We start from the raw sequence: 18,075 nt of genomic DNA, 5'->3' as shown, positions 1-18,075 counted from the left end.
GATAAAATCAGCAAATTTTAGTATTAAAGAAAAGCCCAGTGAGAGTTAGGTGTATGGACTTGCTTACTGGTTAAACTACATGATGATCTGTCCTATAACTGTAGTTTCCTTGCGGACATGGAGAAATACGTAAGCAAATTTGAATGATTCCCGTTGTATGATGATCAAGCCTATCTCAAACATTGCAGAAAAATGCATGAATATAATGGCCTGTGTTGGCCCTTCCCTTAGAACTTACCACAAGGATTTCTCATATAAGACTGCAGAGCCATATTAGAATTAAATCAGAAGCAAAAGGTGAAATGCAGATCAGATCCAGTGTCAATACAGTTTGATTTCTTTTTGTGTATGAATTTAGTCAAAGTTTGAAGTAATGAAAATATTTGACAATTATATCATTAGGGCTTTAAACTCCAGAAGAATATATTGGTCATTGAAACAAAACTATTATGATAATTTGATTATGAAGAATTAAGTGACAATGCAAATAAATTACATAAGAGTGACATACTGGATTTACCAAAAAGATTAATTAGAAGTCTTAATTAAAACATGAATGTTGATTCTTTCAAAAATGATACAAAGATGGAAAGTACAGCTGAAAGTAGGAAATACAATGTTTTATAAAGACTAGGAAGAATGCCAGTAGTTTCAGTCTCTTAGGTATCTGCCAGTTTTCCCACATGACAAAGGTCTAGTGCAATAGGAATCTTCGTCAAGGACATAGCATAATAGAAGCTAAGGTTTTTTCCATAGGGACAGTTGTCCAGACTATTCCAAGAGAATTATAGAATTTGGGTGTCATATCTAGATCTATTCTGTTAGATACCCACCTTGCAGTACAGTAATTTTGTTTCAATAATCAAGAAGACTGTCTGGCAAAAATGAAAAAACATCATCTCTTAGTATGTTATGTCATGTCCCTTAAAGAAAATTTCTATTGTACAAGAACTTTGTCATGTGGACAAACAATCAAATATCTAGATATATTTTCAGCAGGTCTAGTCTTCTAGGTAATTCCATCAAAACTAATAGAAGGTGGCAATCAAAGAGAATATATCTAGATGTCCGACCATTTGCCAACATAACAAAGCTTTTATACAAGGGAAATCTTCCAGAGACATTGCCTACGAAAAGCGAGCTTCTTTATCTGCAGGGCTGATCTAGACTTCCAACAGAATTACAAGAAGTGGGCATCTGAAAGAATACATCTAGAAATCTGAGCACTTGCCCACATAACAAAGGTATTGCACAAGATGAATCTTCAACATGGGGCATAACATACTAGAGGTTAAGTTTTTTATTTTTATTTTATTTTTTTTAAGGTTATCCTCCAGTCGTCCAGTGTTAAAGCAGAAGAGAGAACAACACCTTAACCCCAGGCATCATCCTGCTGCCAGTGATTTCTGGTGCTCCTACTGAGCAAGGCTACAAATTTCGACTGTGAATCTAGCCTTTGCTTGAAAGATAGCAACCTACAAGGCAGAAGGTGTTTGTACCCCGATCTCGTTTCATCTCGGGGTCCTTAATCCAGATATAGTACTACCAGCCGGACCTGCAGCCCAATGCCATTTCTCTCTTTTTTGTGCCAGAGGTTGCAACTTCTTTTGTTTAGTTTATTCTGTACAATGGTATTAACTTATTTGTCTTCATACCATGCCAGAGGTTGCTATTTCGTTTGTGTAAGTGTCTGCGCGTGTTTTTTGGAACTATGGCATTAACTTCCGGGTTTTTATGCTACACCAGAGGTCACCACTTTCTATGTTTTGTACAATGGCATTAACCTACAGGCTTGTATACTACAACAGTGGTTGCCATTTCAGTTTTTTTTCTTACGATGGCATAACTTGTTAGTTTTGATGCCATATCAGATGCTAGAGATTGACATTTAACAATGTCATTACTTGCTGGTTGCTATGCCCTGCCAGAGGATACCATTTCTTTTTAATTTTTCTTTGCTTTGTTTTACAATGGCTTAACTTACAGGTTGTTATGCAATATCAATGGTTGCCATTTCCGTTTTTTTCCTTTTTACATTACCATACTAGAAGTTACCATTTGTGTTGTTGTATGGATAAAGGCGTTAACTTCTTGGCTTTATGTCATGCAATGATTCCTTTTTTTTTTTTAGAAAGGCTTCAACTTATGGGTTTTTGCACCAAGCAAGAGGTTCCCCAATTTTTTTTTTTTTGTCTTGAGAAAGACATTAACTTATGAGCTTTTACACCATACCAATGTTGCTAGTTGTTTTGTTTTTATCAGTAAGGATATTAACTGACGGTTATATGCCTTTGCTTTTTTTATGAAGGCATGAACTTACAGGTTTTTATGTCACGCCCGAGATTTTTATGCTATGCCAGATGTTACCATTTTTTCCACAAAGCCATTAACTGACGGGGTTTTATGCTGCACCAGAATTGCCATTGCTTTTTTAATGAGGAAAGTTACGGTTATTTCTTTGCAGAAGTTGCAAATTTTTGGTGCAATACCATTAACTCACGGGTTTTTATACCATGCCAGATGTTGCCTTGCTTTTTTTTGACAACCATTAAGTTATGGGTTTTTATTCCACTCCAGAAGTTGCCATTTGTTTTATTACTTTATGAAGACCTCAACCTACGAATTTTATGCATGACTTAGGTTACTCTTCTTTGTTTACAATGTTATTAACTTCCGAGTTACCATTTCTAGGATTTTTTTTTTACAATGGTATTAACTTACAGATTTTTATGCCACGCTAGTGATTGTCTTTTTTTTTTATTTGATAAGGGCATTATCTACGGATCTTTGTACCGTACTAGTGGTAGCGATTACTTTTTTCTCGGTAAAGTCATTAACCGGGTTTTTATGCTGAATGGCATCACCTTACCGGTTTTTATACTACAATAGATGTTGCCATTTCCTTTCTCTTCTTTTTGTACAATGACATTAATTTACGGGCTTTTATACCTGGCGTAAGTAATCACTTCTTTTATTTATAAAGGCACAAACTCACAGGGTTTATGTAGCTTTCAGTTCCTATCTTGCTACAGTATCTTTGCATATGTTCGTCGTAATCCTGTTATTACTGCCTTGTATCTCTCCCTTTTTACCATCTTTTGAACTTCCATAATCTTTTAACTTTACGATTTACAACGCGAACCGCTCTCTTATTTTTTTTAATTAATAATCTCCTTGACATTTCTGTGTCTCACGATATTTAAGTCAAGTAGTTTTCCGTAGAGTTGTCCATACTCTAATTCTTATTATATTATCCTTGAGACTCGGCAATTCTCACTAAATGTATTTTGTCACTTCTTCCTCCGTGTATTTGTAATGTAACTATACTGTACCTGTACTACAAGTGCAAATTTACACCACACTATATATAGGTTATATATAGGCTATATATATATATATATATATATATATATATATATATATATATATATATATATATATATATATATATATAACGACATTCATAATTGCCAGAATATTCGTAGGAATAAGGGAGAACATTAGTCTTGAATTGAACGAAATTTAATGGCAAAATAAATAAACTGCAGCTACCTTCATTGCAATTTTCACACGTGTATATATATATATATATATATATATATATATATATATATATATATATATATATATATATATATATATATGTGTGTGTGTGTGTGTGTGTGTGTGTGTGTGTGTGTGTGTAGGTATGAAAATTGCATGAAGGCAGCTGCAATTTATTTATTTTGTCATTAAATTTCGTTCAACGCAAGACTAATGCTCTGCCTTAGTCCTATGAATATTCTGGCAATCATGAATGTCGTTCTTGATATAAAACCGCAGGCGTTCGGACTTAACCAGTTTGTAAAGACTAAAGAGCAAGTGTTGATTACTAACGTCATAATGTTTCAGAAACAAAATACGTCTCTCGGATGATGAAGAAAATATAGTTAATGCATGAATCACATCTTTCTATGGCGAAATTTAATAGAACGTAAATGAAGGTTGTTTAGGTGACAAGAGAGACGAAAGGTTAAGGAACCACTCGAAATGTCATGCTGTAGAAATACTAAAACTACGCAATACGTTAGCCATCGTTCGGTTAGCCATATTCCGTTGTAATCGCAGTATTCCACTATCCTAAAATATGGGAAGAAAAGTACTGTTTCTCTGATTTACACTTTACTAAATATAAATTAATTAGATCTAGAAAGGGCAAGCATCAGTGAATTGTGAAACATATTTAATTTCAGTAGTAGTGTTTATTTTTAATTTCTCATGGAAGTATGTCAGTGTAGTCATTTATATTTTCCAATCAACGTGTTTGTGATGACAAACGATCCTTGTAGGGAAGCGGTGATTCAGAGCTTTGAGGACAAGCCCAAAAGCACCTTCGATCGAAATATACGGATGATGTTATTTAAACAGCACAGTTTAGATAAATCTGGAACTACGTCTCTAACCATTACTTGCTGCTGTTTTGTCGTAACTTGGAAAGAATAATTTTTTTCCTTAATTTTACTTATGTGCTAACGTGATTTTTTTTTGTTCAGGTAAAATATATATTTGTCCTTCAATTTACAGTATTTTTCTAAGACTTCAAATGCTTTTCATTGAAGATGTAGAAGCTCTTGTTTATACAATATACAAAAAAATTACTGATCCTCTTATGCTAACGTTAAAGGACAACTGAAAAAATCCTGATTTTTAATGACATAATCCTACACGTAAGTGTAGCCTATGCCTGCGGAAGCGCAAATATAAAGCGACCATCGTCTCCAACGCAGTGAGATGCAAAGAACTTCTGTAAAATTCTTTCATGCATGTGCGTGATTATGCATTTATATGTAATGGGGATAGTGTCCTTCACGAATAAGTTTCGGTTTAAAACTCACTGCTTACATTTTGTGTTATGATCAAACCAATTCTTTCTACCCGTCTAGGTAAATTTCTGTGGTCATTAAGCCTACTGCAACTCCAAGCTTTCACTCATTTGGTATATGTGGAGGAAAAATATTAGCATTCTTGCTTCACGGCGTGAAATATACTAAGTAGACTAGATGTGATAGGGAAGTTTGCAACCACATTATGAAATATCATTTGGCAAGACAAAAGTCACAAAAGTGAAGGGTTTGGGTCTGCAGGTCTGAAAGAGGATACAGAGATTGTATATTGGATGGCTAAGTGATGCCGAAGTAGGTTATTAGTGCAAGAAAGAGGCAAGAATACAAATACTATAGTCTGAGGACTTTTTGGGTTAAACTTAACAAGCGAGAGAAAAATTGTGATGGCAAGTCTGTATAACCCAGGAATGGAAAGCAATAAGACTGAAAAAGTTATTGTGAGATTAAGAATTTGTACCTGGCTAGGTTTAGATACCGAGACATGGTTACTCTAGATTATTTAAACGTCAAGTCCGGGGACAAAGAATTGGCACGGAGTTCCTAGGGTGATTGAGAGTGGCCAGAATCTTGTGAAAATTTGTTCCATGAGAGGCTCGATTAATAAATGGAAAAAAGAAATGACTAAGGATGGTTAGATTATTTGCTAGTCAAGAGCAGATGGAAGGACAACTTACAGTAACTAAGAAACTGAAAGCATGGTTGATTGAAAATACTTGTAATGCACTAGGATTACAACAAATATTGTGACCGTGATAGTAAATATCATCATAATAATAAATAATTTGACTGGTAGCTAATGGACATTGATTCATCTGTGATAGCAAATAATGTTACTTTCATAGGAAACGCTTTCTTTAGTAGCAGTCATCGCATTTATAATGCAGTATGACTGGTCGCAAATGGCACTACTAAAATGGTAAATACCATGAACTCTAGTTAACATCGTGACCTTGTTATCAAGTGCTGTGATCATTATAGTAAATGCTACGAACAAAATAAGTTGGGAATTGATGCTGGCAGATTGGGTAGTTGTTTAGAAAAGTAAGACTTTTATTCGGAGCAAGGTGATCGAATTTTATTAGGAGCCATAACATATACTCGTTCAAACGGTATATGTTTATGAAAAATAATGTTACTGTTTATAAATATAAAGTATTAACGGATGAATTCTTTATCAGTCAAATGGAATCACGGTTTTTTCCAAGTTAAAAACCGGGAAAATTCCACGGCCCCCCGTTAGCTTTAATTATAAATTTTGTTATCGTTACCAGAAACAGATGGTTTACAATTTTCCTGCGAAAGATGTTGAGAAGAAATAATTCCCTTTGCCAAGATAAGCTCTTCATGGTCGCTTTGAAAGTAAGCATGACTCTCCGTTTTAACCTCTTATTAAGAAACAGCACTGTAAGCCTCACATACATTAACCATACTATGTGGATTTTTTCAGTCGCTTTCAGTCCTTGTTTATCAGCTGTTTTAGTGATAACATGGAACACTTTGATTAATGCATTTCAAGCTAGTATTTAGGACGACCTTTGAGAGATTAGATCAACGTGACCTGAAATTACCCGGCTTGATAAGGTGGGTTATGTCATAGTTTAACCTCGCTGCGACTTAACGCATCTCTGCTGGTTTTCATTACGGTAATAGAATAATTAAACTTGGCATCGTCTAGAAATGTTTTGGTGGGCCAGATTAACCTGGGTGCGAGGAATTAACCCTAAAATGAACCGAAGCGAAGTTAGATGCACCCGGCTTTACAGTCAGATGGTTCTTTGATCTTGCCTAGACGGCAAAACTGTACCTGTAAGCTCGTGTTATTTTGAGGGTAAAATTTCTTAAGTACACAACAGAGTTCGTAATTTTGCGGTGGCTGCAGTTGTGTTGGTGCCTCAGACGATTGTCGGCTTTGTCATTTATTAATCATCAGAATTTCTAATTTGATTGTCTTTGTTCCTTTTCGGCCCCCGTGAAAGAACTACTAGGTCTATGGAATTCCTGCGAAAAATCAATATAGCCTACGAATCCTGGAAAAAAATGTGAAGATACATCAGAAAAAGCCCTGTGTCAATTGGGATGAATTTTAACTGTACCAAAAGTAATATAGCCAAGAGTGCCGCTCTCCTAGCCTAGCTCCAACCAGACTCTGGAATGTCGTCTCCATGGAACCCCCCTGGCCTAACCTGCCTCTGATTGGCATAAACCGTAGTCTAGGCTGTGTGTAGGAATGCATTGTAGTGATCAACTGAATTTGCAAGAATTCTGTTTAGAAATAATTTGCAAAATTAATGACAGCCCAAGAGAAGTAGTGGTAATTCAAAAGAAAAGCTCCACGGAGTGCCATGTGTAGTACCAGCCCCTTGGCGGTGAACGAAAAAACATAAACAAAAGAGTAAATTTCACAAATTATCAAGGTAAATTTCTCGGATTATCTCGGCTATTATATACGCCCTTTTCTGTGTTGTTCAGTCAAAGCATTTTATTGATAAATGAAATCGCTGGGTGAAGCTCTTCTGTAAAATTACCAAAATATTTCTTAAAATGTTCATAAAAACTGGTTTAGCCAATTAGTGACAAACCAAGGATTCAGGTAATGTTTACTAACAAAGTTCAACAATTTTGTCAATGTCCCTAGTGACTTCCGAGATAAATAGGACACGGTAATGCAGAAATGCAAAATTGAAGGTTGTTTAGCACATGTATATTGCTATGTAAGGCAGCAAATTACATCGGCAACTAAAAATAAAGGGTAGTTTGCAGCTAAGTCCATTGTCTCTGATGTGTAGTGTTACTCATGGGGTCCGGGGAGGCAAAGCCCCCCAACCAGGTCAGGGCACAGTGAAGGTAAGGTCTGGTTAGGTCAGGACCTGGCATTCTAGAAAAGTTAGGTTTGTTTACGTTCGCGGAACCTGTTCCCGTCTTTCTGTGCTTGTCCAAAATATAGAAAAATGTAATTCTGAGGAAGAGTTCTGCGCAGAGTTATTGTTTATTACTGAAATTTTTTTACAACTATATAGAAATGGGTGTATATGATGCAGTACAGGTGAGATAATTTTAGAATTTTATTGAAATAGTGCAGAAAATTTACTGTCTTTTGTTCATATCTTTATGTTGATCCCCAAAGGACTGGCACAAAACATGGATTCCCATTGAGCTTTTCTGTGTAAAAGCATAAACAAAAGACAGTAGATTTTTCACATTATTTCAGTAAATTTTTCAAGTTATCTCACCTGTACTGCATCATATACACCCTTTTCTGTATTGTTCAGTCAAAAAATTTAATTGATAAACAGTGTCTCCGTGCAGAGGTCTTGCTTAGAATTACTGTAAAATATTCTAATCAAGTTTTAAGTTTGTTTTCATATGTCACCCTAATTAGTGGTTGTTGGTGATATTATATACTTTGAATCAGTTACTGTACTTGTAATTGACAGCATAAGGTGCAACCTAGAATTTGTTGGTAATCTATTGTAATTCTCAGAAATCCATCACTAGATGACCATGTCTACCATAAATGATTAATTTGATACAGTAAACGTAATTGATTTTTTATTGCAAAAGTAGTGAATTACAGAATCAGTAAAGTACTGCCCATTGGTAATACATTATGTACTGCATATGATGTTTTGGGTGTAACTTATATGCTGCCATCTGTATACCATCTTCATAGTCACAGCATTTACTATTAATTGGTTGATTAATTTTGATCAAAACTGACTTAAATATTTTAAATATTTGAATGTTGATGTTGATTATGATGGAATATACAGAAAAATAATTCAAGGCAGATACAGGGTAATAACGATAAAGACTTGCTCCCTACCCACCCAGCAATAAAATGGGGGATCAATTGGAAACAGGGTCACATTAAAATGTGAACTGAAAAAACTGAAAGAGGAAGTAGGGCAGCAGTATTTCAGCAATGCACCCTAACCAACCTTCACTAACTAAACCTAATATAGGGTGGTACGTGGTAACTGCCAGGGACTTCGTTCACCTGTGGGCCCGTGTAAAATGTAATAATGTTATTTATAACAACATGCAGTTTTTATTAAGTAACTTACCAAGTAATTACATTGATATTATTTCCACTTGTGCAGCAGTTCAGAATTTAAAAGCTGCACTAGTGCTTCTATAGTTTTTATGTTGGCGACAGCCCCGCCCATTATCGGGGAACAATAGGGAACAACCAAGCGAAAGAGCTCACTTCATTTCTGCTGGCTCTTGAGCTAACATTGATGGTTTGCAGCAGCTCTGTTTAGAATTCTTTCATCAGTCTTTTTGTTTTATCTCAGGATCTGGTGAAGTATTCTTACTTTTGCATAACTTCTGTTACTAGTGCTAGCTTAGGTTTTTATAACCAGCTTAGTAGTGACTTAATTGTGACTTCAATATGTCTAATTCCAGTTCCTCTAGTATTAGGTACTGTCGGGAGGGGCGTAACACCAGATTAACTAAATCTACTTACAACTCCCACACGATTTGTACTAGTTGTAGGGGACATTTATGTTCAAAAGAGAATACAGTACATGTGATGAATGTAAAGACTGGAGTGAAAAGGAATGGAAGGTTTTGCAGTCCCATCTTGATAAACTCGATAGGGATAGCAAGCGGAAGGCGGCAGTTAGAGCAGCAAGTAGGACACGTAGCATTGAAAATGTTCCTCCCATTCATCCTTCCCCCTTTTCAGCATTGTCTCCTATCTCCAGTCCTCCTACCTTTTTACCACCTACTCCTGTATCTGGCTCCCATGCTTCTGACCCCAATGCCATTGCTAGTCTTGGAGGAAGAATCGATCGTAAGTTCAAACTTACAGTAAGTTCTATGGCGGAATTAGGAGCATCCATCAAAGTGCTTATGGAGAAGATTTTCAGTGAGAAATCGAAAAGTGAAAGTGTAGTGCCAGTGGAGGAGGTGGCTGCCTGTCCCACTGGCTCACCTAGGCGAAGGTCGCTGTCACACTCCCCTGACCCTGGGAGAAGATATACCAGAGGTCCAAGGGAGTTTGCCCACGGGTAGTCGCCCCCTCAGTTGGGCCTGTGACTCAGGCGTCGACTACAAATAGCCATTGGAAAGGCGTCTCTGTTAATGTGAGTAAGTTGTCTTCCAACTCGGGCAGTTCATGCCCCGACAAGAGGCGCCGATGGCATTTTCCTGGGGAGTCTTGCCCGTTGATAAGACATTCAGATGGTAGGTCCTGTCATTGCCTATGTCCTGTAAGCTGCCTAAGGAGCCACCCCACATCCCTCATCCCTCCTGCAGCACCTGGCCTAGCCCACAGCATCATTCTCCCGAACGCTTGGGCTCTTGTCAGTATTTGACTCCCTGGCATCAGAGCTCTAAGAAGCTCTCCTCTTCTGGGTGCCACTTGCCTTCCGGGCACCCAGTGTCTTCATCCAAGCGCTCAGTACCAGTGGTCTCTTCTGAGCGCCCGTTGTCCACTTCCGAGTGCCAGTTGTCTCCCTCATGCTGGGCGCCAACTGACAAGTGCCCAGCACCAGACATGTGTTCTGCGCCAACTGAGCGCCAGGCTCCCGCTCTTCCTTGGCAGATATTTTTTACAGAAGGCACCAGCTTTATTCAAGCCTCCTCAAGACCCTCTGTTGTCTCCAGTTTCTTCAGATGAAGAGGATGTGGATCAAGAACCTGCTTCATCGGCATATGCAACCCTGTTTCTCACCTCATGCCTATAAGCCAAGAAGTTACGGAGAACCTTGCTTGGTGGTTGGATGACAGGAACCTCCTAATGGGAGTTCTTTGAACTTCCCACCTCTGGAGATGCCTCTGTTCTTGTATGCATTGAAGCAGGGTGGGATGCATACCCAGAGGATCTCTCCACTTCAAGTGTGTTGACAGAGAACAGTCTTCATTTGCACATCATCGTGGAAATGTGTGCAGTGTGACTAGCTGCAACATTTTGAGATCATGGGATGGTCACTCCCATGAGTGGTAACCATAGAGGTTCACTAATATCTGGAGGTGTTATCTGTATACTAGTACTGTATTATAGTTCATTGTTCTTCCACCAGGGTGGCACTGTAGGGACTCATGGAATCATGCAAATTGAGCAGGGGCTTTTTGCACGTGATTTTTTTCATTCCATATCTCAATAATCATACAATGCCTAGCCTATAATGGCCAAAATTGGCACAGGAATTCAAGGGAAAATTTAATGACAGTTCACAGGTAAAAAAAAGCATAGTGAAGTTTATTTTGTGCTAGTCAGACTCAAGTTTTGTTAGCAGTAGATAAGTTTTCTCTGTTGACATGTCTTATATTCTCAGCATATTATTGTGGCACATAAATGTACTGGCAATTTAAATTTTGATATCAGAACATCATTAATATTTTATATGCTGCATAATGTAGAGTAAGAAAGATCTAGCTTGGTATTAAAAATGCTTAGTAGTAAGTAGGCCAACAGGTATTATACTAGTTATGTCGACGTAGTATCTTTGCGGATGAGTGCAAGCTTAGTAATACAGTGCCTGTTCCAAAGAGTGGCATAGGCTATCTGCAGACTGCAGTAACTACAGGCCAATTTCTGTTCTCCCTGTGTTCTCCAGAGTTTCTGAAAAACTTATTTTTAAGCCATTACATGTATGTAAGTATGTGGAATCTAAAGGATTGTTAGCTGATAATCAGTATGCATATACTGTGGAAAGCAGTTAGGTACCTGCGATGCTCCTTTAGACTTGACATGCCAGTTGCAAGGGAACCTTGACAAGGGTTTTAAGTGCAAAGTAATTCAAATAGATTTTAGTGCTGCTTTCGATTTAGTAAATCATAAGGCACTTATTCACAAACTTCAGAATCTCGGAGTGGGTGGGTGTGTTTTAGGATTACTTCAAGATTTCCTTACAGGTAGGCAGCAGCGAGTTGCTCTTGATGGGATCTTTAGTGAACCAAGACCTGTTGTGTCTGGAGTTCCGCAGGGTAGTGTTCTTGATCCACTATTATTTTTGGTCTGTACAAGTGATATGGTTCCTGGCCTGGAAAACAAGATTGTTCAGTATGCTGATGATGCAACACTTCTGAGTGTACAGTAGTAAAGTCTCCACTTATGAGAAATGAAGCTGCCCTCAGCCTCAGTCGGGACATGGACCGGATCAGTGAATGGTGTAGTCATTGGGGTATCAGGCTGAACTGAAGTAAAACAAAAACGCTATTGATTAACAGATCTCGTACAGATTTTCCACCCCATCCTCCCCTTCAGGTGGATGGGACTTTGCTGAATGAGTCTGAAGCTCTAACAAATTTATATTTAACTTTAGACTCACATCTTACTTTTGAGAAACATCTAATGAAAGTTTCAGCAACTGCCACACGAAAGTTAGGCATTATTCGTAAGGCCTCACATATTTTTAAGTGATAAAATAAATGCAACCTGTTTTACGTCACTTGAGCTTCCATTACAGTACTAGAATACTGTTTTCCGGTGTGGTTCCTTGGTGGTAGGCTTCTGTTTCCTAATGTTAACAGTTATGACTTGGATCATCGACGGATGGTCTCTTGTTCGTTACTTTTTCATAAATTGTATTTTAATAGAGATCTTTCACATTCACAATTGATCCCTGATCCCCTTTTCCTGCCAAGAGCTACCAGATTTGCTGAACAGCAGTACCAGTATGCAGTGGATGTTCCTCGCTGTTGAATTGTTCAGTTCCAGAGGTCTTTTATTCTTGACACCGTTGGACAGCGGAACATTCTCCGTAAGGATGTCGTGCAATTGGAACTTCAAAAGTCCAAGTGAAGATACAATGCATTACTACTTGCATTACTACCCTAATAGTATTCTCCTTGCGTCTTAATAGTTTTTTATCTATTTATTAACTTATTGTTTTATTTTTTCATTTTGATAAGTGAGATCTCTCCTTTCTGTATTTCCCTTTACCTTCCCTTAATTCCTAATGATCATCATATTCTTTGGAAGCTTGAATTTCAAGTCAGTAGCCTGTGGGCTTGTTCCATATGAATAGGGTTCATCGTCTGAATAATTAATAATGATAATAATGATGATGCGTAAGGACACATGCTGTCTTTTGTCAGAATTAAGAATTACATACAGTGTAGGGTTGTTGACCAAAATGCATATCACCAAACGTGGTTTCTCAGTGTGTCTCAGAGATTGGTGATAACATGAAACTGAAATTTGTTAGCCCAGGCTAGATGTATGGCCTCAAACTATTCATTTGGTAAGGTGCTGTATCATTTAAACCTTTTTCTAAGTACAACTTATTTTTGAATATATAAAAATAATCTCTGTTTGTTAAAAGTTATTGAATCATTGTTCAAAGAAAAAATAGACATTGAGAATGGTAACAACAAGGAAAAGAATCTTGGCCAAGCAAACGCTAGACCTATGCTTATTGATTCGACTGATATTTTTATTGTTTTATCCTTTTAAAAACAAATGTATAATGATTAAGTCAGAATTATTTTCTCATGGCAGTCCTTATTTAACAATTCTCAAGTATATTCCAAAGTCTTAGAATAGAAAGAAATGACTTTGCTAGTCTTTTGTGTCATTGGTTTGTTTACAAGACGCTTTCTAATATCTGAGTACAGTATATACAGAAACAATGCAAAATTCATTACTTCAACTACAGAAGACCTCAGAACAATATTATTTCAAAATATCTTGTACACATTCCTATAATAACTATACTAGAGGGAAAAAAACAATGTGGTACCTAAACGTTTTACATCTACGTTATAGTATTTTTTATACTATCCCAGGAGTATCAGTACAACTGCCCAAGGCCACATGCTTGGAAGGAAGATGGCACTCCATGTTATTGATGCTCTGTGGTAACGACTCAACCCTAGTGACGTACATCAACAAGAGGGTGACTGGGGGACAGTCTCTTTTCACCTTTGCCAGTTTTGATTCAGATGCTTGAGTGGGTGGTTCACTTTGCCCTCAAGCTGTTAGCTAGGGATATTTTGGGCAGAGGGACTATTCTGGCAGACAAGCTCAGCCACCAGGGTCAGGTGGTGGGAATAGATTGGTCCCTACTTTCTTGTGTAGGAAAAGGCTTTCCAAGCTACAGAGTAATAACTTGTTTTCCACACAACTAAACAGAGAACATTTGGTGCTCTGTTGTCCTTTTCCAAACTCCTAGGCTACCTTGAAGGATACCTCCCAGTATCCCTGGGACAATTAGGAGTTTTGCCTATCCCTCCTCTCACTCTGATTTGCTGAATGATCAATTGAGTGATTGTCATTCTGAGTCTTGGGCAACCCTTCTGTGGAAGCACCCAGAGAGATTTCCCCATAACCCACTTCTTTTGTTAGCCACACGTTTTTAGGACCAAAGTGGGTCCCAGTACCGGGGCGTGTCCCTATATTTCATAATCCATCCATCCATCCATCTCCGGTTGGTATTGTAGACAGGACCTCTTCCCATTGGACCCTGTAGAGGGTTAGTGCTGTCAGTGCTCTTTTCAGGGTGCACTGTAAGCCGTATTGAAGGATGTTTGCTGCATCCATTCAGCCCTAGCAGCATCACTTTTTAGCCTTTTACTTTACCTCCATTTCCACTTCTTTTTTCATTTTTGCTGTCCAACACTTTTAACTTTAACTTCCAAGTGCAACTGTGGGGTTTTCTCCTATTTCCACATTTAACTCATTGTACTCATTTATCTTATTTTTTGGATCTTTTTATCTTGCTGACCAGCCACTCTAACTCCCTCTTTTTATGAGGGTAGGTGTCTAGTGACACCAGACTACCTTCACATCATTTTACCACAGGGACATTGTGTAATACAGTACCTGTACCAAGCTTTATTATTAATTGTACAATATATATAACTTATTAAATTTTAATATTGTTATTATTAGCATGTTCATTTCAACCTCTTGGTATTTAAAGCATATCTTGTGTTCATATCTGCTTTCTTCTTTGTCTTTTCTCTTCCCCCTCTTCTGTTTTTTATTTTCTTGACTAAGATCACCCTGTTATGTGGGAGCTTCTACCTTCCCAAGTAGAGGTGGCATTCATCACTAACTGAATCCTTCTTTAACTTGAGTGTTGGTTTTGAAAATGCACAGGCTTGAAAGAGAACTGGGTAAAATATGAAATATTGATTTACATTCTCTTGAGTAAATGAAGGAGAACACATAAAATAACACGATATAATAACGTGAAACATTTGAGGAAATGGATTGCATTGGTAGAACTGTAAGGCTGAAAGGCAAATTGTGCAGAATACTGTACTGTATACTGAAGTGAGAGAAATACTCTCTCAGTATTTTCATATACTGTAGCACTGTAATTTGACCTAAGGTGAAATTCCTTCTCTTTCGTTTTACCAGAGAGTTTATTTTATTTGTGACAAGAAAATCAGAGCTTGTTAAAGTTGAAAATAGTTGGAAGGCTAGGTGGGAAAGGACAGGGGAATGAATAAAACACATGAGAGGCAGAAAGTAATGTAACTGGGGCCAATATACACTGTGTATATTGCACAGTGTACTGTGCAATATATGCAATTCAAGTTGTAACAGGTAGCTTATTCTTGGTTCTGACCTCATAGATTATTGAGTCTTTTATTGTAATTGTCTGTTTTGTACAATTGTACTAAAATATAAACAATGCTGAGAATTTCATGGAACAAATGCAAACAGCAGTATGGCACAGATTTTGAACATTTCCATTGTAACTATAAAAATTTCACACAAATCTCTATATGTAAGTACATATTGTGGTAATGTTTTTACTGTCAAGATCACTGTTTTATGCAATAAAGTTACGTTTGAAATTGGTATAATTTCCTTTCACACTATAAAATTATTGCATTGATTATCCAGTTGTGTAATTTTATTATTTTTGTTTTTATCTTTTCAGGCATTTATGATGGTGCAAGGAAATCCTACAGAAGAGGTTCTATTAAATATGTGAAATGACTTACCTGTGGTTGCCATGTGAAAAGTACATTGATGACTGATGTGTTTTGTAAGGATTTCAAGATTATGAACAAATGATTTGATTTTGTTACTTTGGAAGATTCTTAGGAAATTAGGGCAGCTGACACTTAGGTGAAATAAGCAATAAGTGTGTTTATACCTGTACACAAAGGTAGTTGAAGAAGTGAGGCTTGAAAACCTTTATATACAATTTATATATTAGCCCTTTGTAGAGAAACCTAGGAACAAAATGGGACAACTCAAGGATTTTCAGTTGCGTCGTTTGGAGGAGCACAAGTACTCCTGTGCCTCGTCTTCTTTAATGGATCCAATGATGCAGAAGTGGTGGTGCTGGCTGGTAGAGCAGTGTCCCCTGACTCTAGCCCCCAATCTCATTACCATTAGTGGTTTACTTGTGAACATCGCCACATCTTTGCTTCTGGTTTACTATAGCCCAGATGCCAAGCAAGAGGTTAGTCACTTTGAGATAACTTTGTATTGACATTATTGTGCAGAGGCTGTTTTTATTTTTTGAAGATTCTTGTACAGTAACTATTGGCCAAGTAAACTATCAAGGTTTTATATTATTAACAAAGAATTATCTTAAAGTTTTCAACTGATTTTGATAAAAGATTGTAATTAATTTAGATATTTACAACACTCATGTTTGATGTTGGTTGAGATTTATTGTGGTTCAACTAGGTGTTACATCAGCTCCTGTTTCTAGGCTAGTGTTCATGTGCCATTGCTCATGTGGCCTTTCTAGAAACATGGTTAATGGAAGAAGAATTAAATTTTTTTTTTAATTAGTTAATTCATATAAACCAATTACTTATGACTAGCTGACATTCATGGTCTTCATGAATCTTGAACACTCCAGTCCTGATTCAGAAGAAATCATTCGCTGGGAGGCAGTGCTGTGCATTAGTTACAAAGATCCCAAGGGCCTGAGCAGCAAAGATCCTCATTTTTTGATAAGCCTGGATAAAGACGAAGTTGCTTGGTTCCAGATCTCCATTACTTCAAGGGTACTCAGGTGAACATTAGCCATGTTTCCCCAGACCTTCACACTGGGCAGTAACTGATCCTAATACATAGCTAATGGTTTTTCAATGCTTCGAAGGAGACAAACTCTTGACATCTAAGTAGAATGCCAGAACAATAACCACCAGTTTTTATGAAAAATGAATATTTTTCAAATTGCATTTGTTCACTACAAGTGCTGTTCTTATAATTAGCCCGAATTAAAATTTTTGTTGGAAGGGTTTACAGTAGAACCCCGAACCTCAACATTAGTCAATTCCAGAAGAAGCATCGAGATGCAATTCAGTTGAGATCTGAATCGATTTTTTCCATAAAAAATAACTGAAAATGAAGTAATCCGTCTTAACCACTAGTTATTACCCTAACCTTGCCTTTTTATACAAAACATTACTGATAAATTACAATTAAATAAGTTCTGAGTTAAATAACATAGAATGTTAGATGCAATTTTTTATTTTTAAATGTATTTTATACCAAAAAAACTTCCCTACATCCGATGCGGCAATATTACTGATGGGAGACCTAGTGCTGTAGGGTAGGCTAGGTACTGTACTGTACTGGGTAGGCACAAAAATTGTTACTAATAATAAAACATTGAAAAACAAACCTAATTATTATAAGTAAATTAATAAAATATTGAAAACAAGCAGAATTCAGTCTGTTATCACAAACTTATGAAAAATTGTTTACAATAGGTCAGTTTGCCTTTCAGCCATTTGCCATGAGTGGATGTAAACAAACCATAGTGCTGCCCTGGTGGCCTGTCGCGGTAACATAAACGTTGTTTACGTATTTATGGTAAATTTCATACAGTCTACTGAAATACTGTACGTATATTACTTTTACAATAAGGTACAGAATCCTTTATCTGAAATCCTCAGGGCCAGATGTATTTCGGATTGCAGAACTGTGGGGTCAGGAGCATAATCAAACATCACTACTTCATTAAAAACATAGTTTTTCCTGCATGAATAATACCCTCGGTCTTTACATATGGATAACTTTTGGTGAAGCTGGAAAGTCCGGCCGTTAAACTTTTGCAAGGCAGTTACGGTAACAGTTACCTATGGTAGGGGTGGAAGTACCGCCCACCCAACTGGTATACATTCAATCTTTTCAGTTTACTTTTGGCTGCACTGTCGACAAGACATGTTTTTCTTCTCTGTCCTGTCATTTGTCCTTTTTCCTCTTATTGTATACTTTACATTTACTAATTTGAAATATTGTTTTAGATATATTGAG

At 37.1% G+C, this 18,075-nt stretch overlaps 1 protein-coding gene across 10 annotated transcripts in view; it reads left to right on the top strand.

Moving 5' to 3' along the window:
* The first annotated feature begins 6,287 nt into the window (after positions 1–6,287).
* The window catches only part of bbc (choline/ethanolaminephosphotransferase 1 bbc), a 72,469-nt gene continuing 60,681 nt past the window's right edge, over positions 6,288–18,075 (top strand). For 7 of the 10 annotated variants that reach the window (XM_067121308.1, XM_067121306.1, XM_067121305.1 and 4 more), the window contains exons 1-2: positions 6,288–6,464; positions 15,731–16,261. In XM_067121308.1, coding sequence (XP_066977409.1) covers positions 16,040–16,261 — 222 coding nt within the window. In that variant the 5' untranslated portion in view covers positions 6,288–6,464; positions 15,731–16,039. Of the gene's footprint in view, positions 6,527–6,653; positions 6,690–15,730; positions 16,262–18,075 lie in introns of those variants that run through there. The other 3 variants (XM_067121307.1, XM_067121299.1, XM_067121304.1) reach the window with 2 other exon arrangements.

This window comes from Macrobrachium rosenbergii, chromosome 19 (assembly GCF_040412425.1).
Source record: "Macrobrachium rosenbergii isolate ZJJX-2024 chromosome 19, ASM4041242v1, whole genome shotgun sequence".
NCBI classification, from domain to species: Eukaryota; Metazoa; Arthropoda; class Malacostraca; order Decapoda; family Palaemonidae; genus Macrobrachium; species Macrobrachium rosenbergii.
The sequence above is the reverse complement of the archived record's forward strand: the minus strand, read 5'-3'. Positions and strand labels throughout refer to the sequence as shown.